This window comes from Nothoprocta perdicaria, unplaced genomic scaffold (assembly GCF_003342845.1).
Source record: "Nothoprocta perdicaria isolate Ctin4 unplaced genomic scaffold, notPer1 scaffold_98, whole genome shotgun sequence".
Lineage (NCBI taxonomy): Eukaryota > Metazoa > Chordata > Aves > Tinamiformes > Tinamidae > Nothoprocta > Nothoprocta perdicaria.
The window spans coordinates 662,048-674,943 of record NW_020456287.1 but is presented as its reverse complement, the minus strand read 5'-3'; the positions used below and the strand labels follow the sequence as shown (position 1 = coordinate 674,943).

General features: G+C 47.2%; 1 protein-coding gene across 1 annotated transcript in view; it reads right to left on the bottom strand.

Annotated features, from left to right (window-relative positions):
- Positions 1–12,896, bottom strand: part of LOC112959302 (histone-lysine N-methyltransferase SETDB2-like) — a 35,898-nt gene that overhangs the window by 2,080 nt on the left and 20,922 nt on the right. Inside the window, exons 15-23 of the mRNA XM_026053301.1 lie at positions 12,713–12,753; positions 10,344–10,461; positions 9,549–9,684; positions 8,520–8,627; positions 7,669–7,802; positions 5,611–5,657; positions 3,850–3,908; positions 1,965–2,028; positions 563–685 (exon numbers count right to left, since the gene is read on the bottom strand). Of these exons, the coding sequence (XP_025909086.1) occupies positions 563–685; positions 1,965–2,028; positions 3,850–3,908; positions 5,611–5,657; positions 7,669–7,802; positions 8,520–8,627; positions 9,549–9,684; positions 10,344–10,461; positions 12,713–12,753 (830 nt within the window). The remainder of the gene's footprint in view (positions 1–562; positions 686–1,964; positions 2,029–3,849; positions 3,909–5,610; positions 5,658–7,668; positions 7,803–8,519; positions 8,628–9,548; positions 9,685–10,343; positions 10,462–12,712; positions 12,754–12,896) is intronic.

The window sequence follows — 12,896 nt, the reverse complement described above, 5'->3', positions numbered from 1 at the left end:
TACAAATACCTCGAGGGAGGCAGTGAGGAGGAGGGGGCGGCCTCTTTTCAGTGGTCGCCAGTGACAGGACTAGAGGAAACGGCCACAAGCTGARGCACCAAAAGTTCCACAGGAACTTGAGGAAACATTTCTTAACAGTGAGGGTGACAGAGCCCTGGCACAGGCTGCCTAGGCAGGTTGTGGAGTCTCCTTCCCTGGAGATCTTCCAAAGCCGCCTGGATGCAGCCATGTGCTCTAGCTGACTGTGTGTGTGCAGGGGGGTTGGACTAGATGATCTCTAGAGGTCCCTTCCCACCTTAAGGATTCTGTGATTCTAAGTAATCACCCCAGTAATTAAAACACTTAAAGCGTACATAGAGAGTAGTGGCATTAATAGGCAGCTGGTCCCTCCATGAAGAGCACCATGAATCTATGATTCACATAAAAGCTTCCTGCTCTCTCCAGGACCTCTCTCTCAGGGCACCGTTAGCCAAGATCTCCCAGGAAGGCGCCCCAGGGCTCAGGGGCCTCTGTGGAGATCCGCGCCACGGGAGCAGCATCCCCCTCCCCGGGCTCCCCATACCCGTCTCCGAAGTGTTGTCGTCCATCAGCTTCTCCTGGGCCAGGTGAAGCGTGTCCAGCATCTCCTCAAAGATCTCATCCAATAGCCCCGCCTGTTTGCACTTCCTAAGAAAGTCTATTCGTACTGTCAAAACACAGGAGCAAAAGTGATCCTCAGCACAGCTGCATGGTCTGTCTTTCCTRTATATTAACGATAACAGCCCTCACTTGCCCCTCCCAAAAGTCACAAAAATTTGGTTAAGCTCCCCCAYCACTAACAGACCCCACGCAAACCCCTGGCTCCTCAGCTCTGCCCACTCAGCCCCTCGCCATGCACCAAGCACGGGGTCAGGCCAACACCAGTGCTGTGCTGATTGGGTAAAACTGCGTAAGCCTGGGCTGCCCTCCTCAAAAACTGCCATCCCCACAACCCTGAAGCGCTCCCTGCCCGAAGCCTCCTGCTACCCAGGACAGGGAACAGCGCAAGGAGGAAGCCAATACTGTGTTCGGCAAGAGCACCAAGCGACACAGGTAACCATCTACTGCAGTTCATTTGTAGTAAATGTCCATGTTGTTGTATGTCTGTTCTGTCAGGCTGGGATTGCAGGGGAAATGCAACTGCTTGGGTTTTTTTTCCCCCATCTCTCAGAGCAGCAGGATGGGGACAGGTTTCAGCAGGCCCAGTGAGCTGTTCAAGAGGGAAGAACTACCACAGAACTCAGAGAAGGCTGCGAGTCTCCACTGAAACGTGATGTTACTTTTTACTGGAAATCCGAAAGAAAATGTCATTTCACCTACACTAGGTGTCCTACAAACTACTGCACAACTCTCTACAGGCTCCCCGTACTTTATAAGTGTATTTAAAAAATATTGAGAAAAAGAACCCTCTGCAGCCACCTACAGTTCCTACAAGACCATGTCCCTTTACTCAGTACTACACTCAGTCCTCCAAACTTCTGCCTGGCAGTGGATCCTGCTCACAATTACAGCAGGACTTTCGGTATAACGTGAAAACTGTGGAGCTGCAGGATGGCTCCAGCAGTGGATTTCCCATATATTACAGTGGCGTATTTATGCAGGAGCTTAAACACTTGGAGAGGGAGGAAGAGGGTCAGGCTGAGGCACCTGTGTCTGCACACAGCTTAACAAGCAGCCAGCTGGAGCGGAGGGAGTATCAGAGCATCCAGGGGAAGAACTGCCTCATGTCCRACAGAAACGGCAGCCCAGGCAGAGACCTGCCTGCTGTTCAGCAACAGAAACCCTGCACAGCCACCCTGCTACACCAGACTCGCTCCCTCGCCTGGCACTTACTGCCTCGGAAAGATGCATCTGCAGCATCATTTTAATCAAGCCTCTCCCAACTCGGAATTTCAGCATAACAGATCACAGAACCAGCTAGTTGCGCTACAAAATAAGTCACACACCTTTTTGCCTGTTTTTCCTTTTTAGTATTCGTAAGCTGTTTTCTTCTTCTGTGTCTTCTGTGCTCTGTAAAAGAACAAGGATGGTTACATCACATTGACCCTGACTGCTCCATTTCCACCGTCTTCTTCATTGACAGAGAGAGCAGCAGCGCTCCACGTCCAGGGACCAGAGCCCCTTTCCCCCACTCAGCAGCAGTCCCCTCTGCAGTGTTTACAGCCAGTTTCCAAAAGGGAAGCAAATCCATCCCTTTAAGGAAAGTCCAATAACTGGGACACCCAGTTATTATTATTATGATGATGACGTTTGCCCGGCAGATTCAAATAGCACAGATGCCACCAAAYGACTGCTGCTAAATCCTGACACAAATGATGTTTAATTCTCCAGACTGGACAAAAGGCTTAGAAGGATTCAAGAGGAAAGGAGGAAAGTTCTTTTCCTTYGGACTGGATGCAGGATTCTCTGCTGTTCTGTGTCATCCCATTGTGCTACAAGTGTTTAAGTGCTGCCACAAAACCCCCGTGCAAACCCTAGTGCTTATATGATGCTAAACAATTTATTTTGCAGTAACTAAACAAATTCCAGGGCAAACATTCCATGTACTCGCAGTGTTTGCATTGATTACAGGAATTGCTGACACTGGAGAGCAGCAGAAACAGCACTTTAAGTTGGGCAACAAACCAAATGAATCTCAGTTACAAAACCAGGAGGGTAAGTGGATTTGCAACTGCCAAATTCTGATCTGATTAATATGTATAAGTTCATGAAGGGGAAATGCAGGGAGGAAGGGGTCAAGCTCTTCTCAGTGGTGGCCAGTGACAGGACAAGAGGTAATGGGTACAAGYTGCAACACAGGCAGCTCCCTCTCCATGTGAGGAAGAACTTCCCCCCTGTGAGGGTGCCAGAGCCCTGGCACAGGCTGCCCAGGGAGGTTGTGGAGTCTCCTTCTCTGGAGATCTCCCAAACCTGCCTGGMTGCCRCCCTGTGCCCCGTGCTCTGRGTGTCCCTGCTGGAGCAGGGGGTTGGACTGGATGATCTCTAGAGGTCCCTTCCAACCTCAACCATCCTGTGACTCTGTGAAATTCCTGGGGACAAATAACCTACTGGAAACTGCTGCTGCACGAAAGCTGCAGCACTCCTGTATCCCCTCAGCACAATCCCCTTTAGTCTCCAAGGCTAAGAAATTTGTCCCAAGAAACGCTAGATGCTACTTCCTCTACCAAAGAAGTATCCTGACCCCACCAGTCAATGGCAGCTTGCAAACCAACAGAACCCCCTCATGCTCAAGATTAGCTATATTTCAAAGTTTTCTAACAATTGCCCGTAAAAGGAAGGGAAAGAACAACGTGCAAGCAGAGGGCTGTTCCGCCCTCAGCTCCTGAGCCCTTGGGAATGCACCTTCATAGGCAGAGCTGCCCCAGCCGCCTCACCTAGAAGGAAAAGCTGCCACCTTTGCCACAAGCGCTGGCTCAAAGAAGTAATTGCTGATTTAATAGACCAAGTGACTCATCAAAAGCAGCTTTCCCRGAAACTGCATCATCCCCAGGCAAATTCGCGGGCTTTAGAAACTTCAGAAGAAAAAGAAAGCAGCCCCCAAGGGGAAGCTCTTTCTGTTCCTGACAAGATCATGGCTGCTGGGTCAGTCTTTGCTCAGAGGGCTGAGAGGTTCCCTGTCTGCACCACAGCCCCTGAGGGCAGGGTCAGCTCCGCCTGAACACAGGCAGGTTGGCTTTGAAATGCTCACGAGACCAAAAGTTGACAGTTTTAATAGGCAAAACAGAAAAGTTTTGCACTCCTGAGAGCAAGTGCCTTTCTGAGCACTGCTCCGAATCCTGCGCTGCAGCAGCCGCGCGTTTCTGTTTTAGCAGTGCTGAAACTGGGAATTACCATGTGTTCCTTGATGGCAGAGGATTTCATGGCATGCCTTTTCCTCTTGCTGGCTGCATCTAGAAACAAGAGACAACAAAGTAACAACGTGCTGACCTCGGACTGAATTTCACACAATTCAAATTCTCTCTTTATCCCCAGTGCTACAAAGGTCAGACACTTGGAGTGATAACACACGAGTGCATTTGAGCTTCCCCAAAACCTACYGTTTCAGTTCAATTTCTATTATTTCTAAGTAGGAAAAAGTAGAAGATCAAACCATGAAGCACAAACCGCTGCAGCACTGAGATACTAATCCCAGTGTAAAGCAAACCCCAGATTTAAACATACAATTTTCGTTGTGGAAGATAACCAATTTCCTCCGGCTGGCAGCACTGCCTGTACAGAGTAAAAATCTCAGGAAAGTCAGAAATTTATGAAAAATTATTGTTTTTCACCCAGTCAATCACTGTTTACTTTATTMCACTCTCGAAACTAAGGCTACACAGAACAGTATTTTCACATCAGTAATATATTTTCCTCGCTGCACCACCCTCCTAGAAAACCCCAAGGGCTGCTAAGCAGGACCAGTTCCACTTGCAAGCTTTATGACATTTAATGTAGCATGATCTCAGCCCGAGGTGAAACCACCTGCTCTCCCTTTGGCCTTTCTTTCCCTGGGCACTGATATTTACCCCCAAAACAGCAGCTGCTGCTGAAGACCGTAACAGCCTCCTATGAGCGGAGCAGGGCAAGTCTGGCATCAGGATGTGGCAGGGGAAGGGGAAAGCTACAGAGAAGGACAAGCACCCAGCATAGGCAGCAGGGCCCCGTGCCCCTCTCCCTTCTAACTGCATGGCCTTGGGGGGCATTTCTAGTGCTTTGGGGCGAGTGCAGTGGCGATGGGCTGTGTTTTCGTGGCTTGCACGAAGCGCYGGGTGCTCTGCCACGCAGCAGGCCGGGAAGCGCAGGGGCAAGTACAGAGCCCCTGGCCGCTTGCTTCCCCACGGGACATCTTGGACTCGGCCTCACGAGTCAGCACAGGGACACTCCCTGGACTATGAACAAGGGGGACGTCTGTGACTCCCAGCTTGCTCCAAGAAACAGCCCTTTTGCACCAGCCCCTATTGCCTCAGCTCGGCCTGAGCCGGAGGAACTGCTGGGCTGCCGCCCTTGAGGTAGACCCTGAAAGCCAGGACTGTGCCTACATCAGCAGGTCCTGGGACGGCCAGGAGAAACCACAGCGGTGCAGCAGAGGGAACACTCTCTGAATGTGGCCTCCAGAAGCCCTCTGCAACGCGAAGCAAAGCTCTTTGGGATCCTTCAGAATGAAAGGCCCTAGTCAAAACGCGCTGATTACAGAAGAAGCAAACGTGCAYGGTTTTGTGCAGCTGTGGGTTGCAGGGACCACCCCTGCAGCAGCTGCCCCTCCGAGAAAGCAACAAAGTCGAGCATCAATCGCTCGCATGGCTCTGCTACGTCCCAGGGAGCTTCCGAGGGCCTCCTGCCCTGCGTGCCATCAGGATAACTCCACAAAGGAGCTCTCCAAGGATTTCAAGTCAGTTCTGAGGAAGATGCTGGGACAATCTCACATAAGCAGTTTTTTCCTAGCCCGAAATCCTTTAAGACTTCTCTGCCCATGCATGGATCTCAACCAAACCACTCCTGCAGGATTAGAAAGCGCCCACACTATACGGGTGGGATGACATTGATTTGGCTCAAATGAGTAAGTGACAAGCTTTTAAAACAAAGGAAATCAATGAAGCCATGAAAGAAACTCACCATAGTGATTGGTCCTATTGCCTGGGTCATGTTTTGGGCAAAACACTCTAAAATTCAAGTTCAATTTTAAGAAAAAGAGAAAAAAGTATTAATAAATATGTAAACAGTGTTGACTGATTTTTAACAATTACTTCCGCCTCTTTTAATTCAAACTAAATTGAAAGATTTTATTTTCAAATYCTCATTTTTGTTCAGCATTACCCACCTGGTAAAACCCCAGAGCACTTGCTACAAAAATCACACACATGCACAAGGTTGTATTTGTATTTTAGAGCCTCAGCAGACTGAACGCTGCCACGTTTTGACTCGTCTGTTCCTCTAGCCCACTCCTTTTGCCCCTACTCACTGCTTACACCTTGGTGTCAGCCTCGTTTCACACAGCCTGGCGACGGGGCACTGCCCTTTGAACATTAATCGCTTTTTAATATGTTGCTTATCCAGGTGAAATATCAAGTGTTGATATTTAGTATTGTTGTATGAACTCTTGGGGGTCCAGCAGCTGAAAGCTACTCTGTCCCTCCACTCCTTAGTCAAGTGCGAGACGGGAACATTTCTACATGTAGCAAGCAACATTCCTCCTCTCTGGATACAGTAACACATAGAAAGAAATGTCTTTCCAGGAAGCACAAAGCAGCTCCTAGTCTTTCTTACAAAACCAGCGCCTTTCTTACAGAAGGATCCCAAGTCATTTTTCAAACAGTTTTGTTTTGCCAGAGAGGGGCTTAGCTGATCTCCATTAGAAAATCTCCATTTGAAAACAGTAGCACTGTTGCTAGTTCTTTTTTTTTCTTTTTTTCCTTGAGTAAATTGCATTTACATGGGCATTTTCTAATTATTTGAATTCTTTTCCTTAAAAAACAAAAAAGACACACAGGTGCTGACCTTAGAAACACAGACTGCTTCCTTTACAAGGCAGCTTCTGCATATGAAATCCATCCTGACGCACAAAACCCAGATTTACACGTGCCCAACAGCTGGGTGGGAGAGCTAAGCACAGASACACTTTACATATACCCCTGAATACCTAATATTGCCTCTTGGGTTTCCCACTGTAAATCCACACACCTGCTGTTTTTCAAGCCTTGGTTCTTTTCTCACCAATAGTCTCACACTAGCTACAAATTTGGTCCTTCTTCACTTTTTTTCCCCATCAATATAGTGCAAAAACGGGGTTTGGCCCCAAACCTCTTGAACTTTTCCCCACCTTTCTTCAGTTATTTTTCACTTCCTCAGAGAGACTGCCTCAGTCTAGCTCCCCATATTCCTGTATAGCAAGAGTAATTAGTTTCATGCAATGGCACAATAAAGCCTGTTTTCAAGTCCAGGTTTCCCCTTCCAAATCTCCAAAGTCAGAAAGTCGTCAAACCAAACCCCATATACTGAACAGGCTCTTTACTGGTTTGTATATAGACTGTTATCAGCCCCATTAGTTTTTCAACATCTTGAGAAATTCAGTCCTTTTCTGCCAAGGCRTCATTTCTAAAGTCAAACAGTAACAGCCAGTTTAGTTTGTGATTCCAGGGAGTTTCTATGTTTCCAACTACACTCTCATGAGCTTTACAGACTCCCAGGGACCTTATAAAAGTTGGCAAACCAAACACACCCTCTTTCCTATAACTGGACCTACACACTTTCAGAAAGGGGAACTTAGTTTGCACTACTCCACTTCTTCCTGAAACAAGCAACAATTWTACAATTTCCCAGAGTAATAAGACCAGGGGGTCCAAGATCTCTCTGTCCTAACACAGAAATGGGTATTTTGGGTTCTAGGAACCTCAGTGCTTACTGAAACAGCAGCATCTCCAAAAACTGCCTGCAGCCTCCATTCCCAACCTGTTCATCTGCAACCCCCATTCCCTCTGCCAAACGGCTGGCTCCATCTACTGACAGTAAAGCAGGCAGCCTGTGGGCAGAGCACCTCAGGACCCGCACGATCAGAGGGATCTTTCCTTACATTTTCTCAAAGCCTGCTAGCAACGTACAGGAAGTACAAGGAGGTCTGAAAAGGGAGGACAAAGTTAGAAGAGATAAGGAGTTAGAAAATGTTTGGTTAAATACCGGTAAACTCCRTTCACTTCGTCTGTTTCTATGGCAGCGTCGTCGCACAGGGCACAGAAATAATGGTAACTCCTGCGACAGGCTTTCTCCTCGCATCCCACAGTGGCTCCTTTCTTGCGACAGAAGTTGCACACCTACCAGAAAGCAAAGTCCAGCAGGGAGACACTAGAGTTAACTACTGAAAAACCTCRGCCTTACTAGGTAAACACTGTCACCTGTGGGAGAACTGAAGTTTTCACTGCATAAATGAACATTTCACTGCATTTTACTCCTGCAAACCTCTCCTGTGTTCAATTTTCCAGTCACTTTTCTGCTATTTTGCCACAATTTCGCACTGATTATTTCGTAAAATGATACRAAGAGCCATGTGAGGTACTGAACATCTCTCCCCCTTCCTCTAAATCTTGCCCAAATTATTTCAACAGGTTATACTGTGGGGTTTGGGGGCTAACTTCAAAAAGGAAAAAGATCCATCCTGGAGACAAGGGCAAGTAAGGACAGGGACAATAGAAAAAGTCTCATATAAATAACCTTCCTTCTGCTAAAACATGTTTTCCTTTACACTTCTGGATTGCATAATTTTGTTTCAGACACGGTCTCAGTTCTGTATCAAAATCTTCTTTGGAGAGTCTTTTCTTTCAGGAGAAAAAAAAAGGCCAGAAAAGCCAACAAATGCTAACAAGTATACTACATTTCCCTAAACGCAAAGCCAAACAAGTGTTTCTAAATTGGTAACTTCCTTAATCAGCAGAACAAAGTACTTGTCTGCATTTGTGGGAAGCCACAGAACCTTCCACGCACGCCCTGTTGCTGTTAGCACCGAGTGCAGTTTCACAAAGAAACTGCCTTACCAACCGCTTTCCTCTTCGGAGCTCATTCAACACRGACGTCACATCAAACCTTATATCCAAGTTATCCGGGTTATACTCTTCAGATTCCACAAATCCTGAGGAAAATAGCTAAGAACAAGAGAAAAAAAATATATTAGGATATGGGGAAGTTATGAGTAATTAATTGTAATCATTGTACATGGCTAGTTTCAAACAGCAGCCAGCTACCCTTATGTTGACTGGCAGGCTCAGTCTGCCCACTGAGGAGGATACAGGTAACCATAAAATAAAGCCAAACCCGGCACTCTTCCCAAGACAGAAATCCATAAAGCTAACATCCAATTAACACACCCAGATAACATCCTAAAAATATGCATCAGATGTCTCAGAAATATTTATTCTAAAAATTAAAAAAAGCCCTAGTAAGAATAAGAATGATGAAAGCCAGAAAGTCATTCCTGCTCCAAGTGATCTCCACTAAAAAGAGGATCTTTCCAAGCCCGCAAGCCAAGAACAAGCTCTGTTAAAGTTATAGAATAAGAGGAGGCATTTTTTTTCAGCAAAAACAGTGTTTTCTAGGATCATAACCAGAACTTAGCTTAGAACTTCACTAATATACTTAAACAACCAACCTTCAATTTTTTCACTCCTTATGCAAAACACAGACTGAGACTTTTACTCCTTGACATATCAAATGATGTATACTTTTTCACTGCAAAGGTTTAAACAAATATACAACCTTCTGTGATTTGACAAGCCTCACTCATGTCAGTGTTTAAGAAAATACGTGAACAGACAGCAATGAAACAGGCCTCCTTTTACACTACTCCTAGCCCAGATTTATTCTCACTGCCCCTCCCGATTGCCCAACACTGGAACAACTTTAACATTACTTATTTCTGTAGCCAAACTTCCTGTAGCTAATCTGCTCAGAGGATCATGAAACTGAAGATCGTTCCCTATTCCAAATGAAACGGGACAGGAAAAAGGTGACAATGGAAACGTCCCCTTTGGCCCTTCTTCATTCTGTTGCACATACTGACAACTCACCAAACAATCCTGATGAGCTGCAATATTTTGCTCTGTGGCAATGTACATTATAGAGCCAGACGCCCCCTCTGAACAAAACGCACACGTTCTTCTCACCATCTTCGCCATTATCTGGAAATCACCTGCAGGAAGAAAACTGGGACAAAACACAAAGCTACTGACGCACCTCATACCCACCRAGCAGGATGAACAGTGGAAAGCAGAGCTCACTAACATTTGGCTCTTGGAAAGAGGCTCCTAGGAACCCAAGCACTTACAGCAGAGAAATAAGAACTAGTATATTTACCCTTGAAGGGTCACTAAAAAATCATGGGAAGGAGGATAAAGCTAAAATCTTTCAAAGAGAAACAGCTTTCAAACTTCTCTAGTGTCTTCCAGGAGGTGACAGAAACCAAGAAGGAAACATTAATTTCTTACTGTGAAAAGTACGTAAGAAAGAAGTGTGAGGTGTGTGCAAATAAAAATGAGGAGGAGAGAGAGAGAGAGAGAGAGAGAGAAATGAGGGATTTTAATATTTTCTGCCACTGTGGAGGAGCACTAGCTTGGTCGCCAGCATTTTATCTATACCCTGGCATTTGCCCCATGGACACCTGTTCTCTTTTCCCAAACATATCCATAAGTCTTCATTGCCCTCTTGACTCAGTCTCTTTTTCTTTTCCCCTCTCCCTCCCCAGCTTGTAAGAAGTTTAAGGCCATTGACTTATTCCACAGAACAATCTAAATGCTTCTGTAGGACTCTTTGCCCCCAGTAACCATCTACAGCATCACTCACCACACTCATAACAAAAGTTTTACCTTGTCTTTGGTTTCTGYGCAGGTTCAACCCAGAATCCACAACAATCTCCTACTCCCTCTAGGTATGATACTCCAAAATGCACTTTGCTGTTGATGGCACCTCTGAGAGTCCAAAAGCCTTCACAAAAATGATAAGAAATGTCCACTTTTGAGAAACAAGAAGATTCAAAATGAATTTCCTCTAGTGACAGAGAGGCAGCAAGGTGCAAGTACAACACAGCCAGGAAATTCCATATCCCAGAAATTCTTGCACGCTTTTCTATGTCTTTCAGTGACCATCTCCCATCCAGAAAAYGGAAGGGGTAGTCTCAAGTGAGAATACCAGAGTAAGGGTGTTTCCTTGGGTCTGCTATGCGGACAGTAATCTTAGGCAAGCCACGTCCACAAACATCGGTGTTTCTTCCYATCTTTCTAACTCTTACAGCTATTCTGATAGGGCATTCTGAATCTACACAGCAACCATCACGACAAGTCTTGGAATCAGGGCGCTTAAATAAATGCAACAGAAATAGAAATGTGTAATAGAAGTCAGAAATAAAGATAGGAAGAAATCACAAAGCAGAATAAGCTAGTGGTCAGAAAAGGCAACACCGGGCAGGAAATAAATCACAATGCAAGGAACAGYCAGACACAGACAAAAAGCAGAAGCCGCAAACAAAATGTAGGRATAAGACCGGATGCTCCGTCACGTAGCTCTGGGAAAGTTGTCTGCAGSAGGCTAGTACCTGGGATTGATGTAGATACATAGGCCCTGCTCAGGCCTAGTCAGAGGCTYGGGCTTGAAGAGCTCTGGGAATGCGGCAGGAAAGAGGATAAAAGCGGATCTAGTCCCTTAGAGGCTCCGAGGAGGAATCCTGGTGCTGAAAGACAACASACAGTGTTCAGTGAGGGTCAGTGCGAGGCCTCTGCTCTGCAGGGCAGGAAGGAGAGCCCCTGCTCGTTGCTCTCCCCAGCCTCGCCTTCACCAAGGGAGCACGGCTGCACATCCTCAAAAACACAGGAGAGCAGGGTCAGATATGGAGCTAAATGGGGCAACACATCCACATCCTGTGCTCTCCTCGTGAGGGAAGGGGCAAAGGCACTTTCTGAGTTCCACAGTTATATCTCGCTTACAGAACCCCTTGCTTTTGCTGCCACGCCGAGGTTTCATCTGACACCCCAGTTCTCCAGTTTGAATGGGCAGGAAGCAACTGTCCCTTACTGCGCAACTCTTGTAACACTATGTTACTGTAGATCCCCTCCAACTGCCTGCTCTTCACATCGAAGAGGTTGGCTCCTCTGCACAAACAGCTCCACACCTTCAGTCAGCCTCGGCACCTCTCAGTATCTAAAATCACACACAGCCTTCAGCAAGGTAGGGCACCACAGACCACACGAGGGCACTTTCTTTTTTTTCTCTTAACTTCCAGTAGTTCAATCATATTCCGGGCTGCTTCTGAGAACAGAGCCAAYGTTTTCAAAGAACTACCCTAGATCTCTTTACTAATTTTGGAGGYTGCACCTCTATGATGGGAGTTCTGCTGTACGTTAAACTTTTCACTTTCCAGAGCTATTTTATAGCCAGATCCCTCACTGTCACCCAGTACCCCAACAGGAGGCCTCCACTATTATCACTGCTGAAGTAGACTGCAGGGGGGACTAAAGGGGACTAGTTCATCTACAGAGGCTGGSGACCCACCACACAACAGTTGGAGAGGACCTCTGGAGATCAGCTAGTCCAGCCTCCCCAGCGGCAGAGCTGCCCGCCACRAGCCTCCCCCAGTGACGCAGCAGCGGAAGCTGCAGAAGAGGAGCTCGAGGGGAAGCAGTCAAGAGAAAAAAGAAATCACGTGTCCCTGCTGCTCCTCTTGCTTTGCTGCAAGCAGCRCTGACAAGCACAGTTGGTTTCAGTAGTGACAGAATGGAGAAAACCCATAAATGAAACAGAAAGCAGTAAGAGGGATGATAACATGGTTGCCAAGTGACCAGGCTAATACAATTTTCAAGTAGATCTTCATGGAATATTGCTGGTTTAATCAATGATTTGTTTCCGAGAAGCAAATCTGAAAGCACCCTTGCAAGTAAATACAATTTATGCATTTTACACAGAGAGAACTGAGGCACAGAAGGTCCACAGCACATCTCTTGCTGGGTGAGAGCCCAAGCCTCCAGACTAGCTCTAAACCCTGGGCCTGACTTAAACCCAGGGCCACAGCTTCTGCCCTGCACCTCTCTTCAGCTCGACATGGAGCAGGAATCGATCAACAGAAGGAAAACAAAAAACAAAAAAAGACGGGAATTGCTGGCCCACCGCCCCACACTCGGCCCTTCCTCCACCCGCGCTTCGCGGGGAAAGCAGCAGCCCCGGTCGGGCACTTTGTCCTCCTTACCCCGAAACCGGGAGCGCTCGGGGGGAGCACCCGGAGGGTCCCTCCTCCCCGTCCCGCGGGTCTGAGCGCTCCCCGGGCTCGGCATCGAGGTGCCAGGCCCCGGGCAGCGACCCCCCGGCCTCGGGGCTGCGCTACCGCCTGCCCCAACGGCCGCCTCAACGGCCGCCTCAACGGCCGCCTCAAC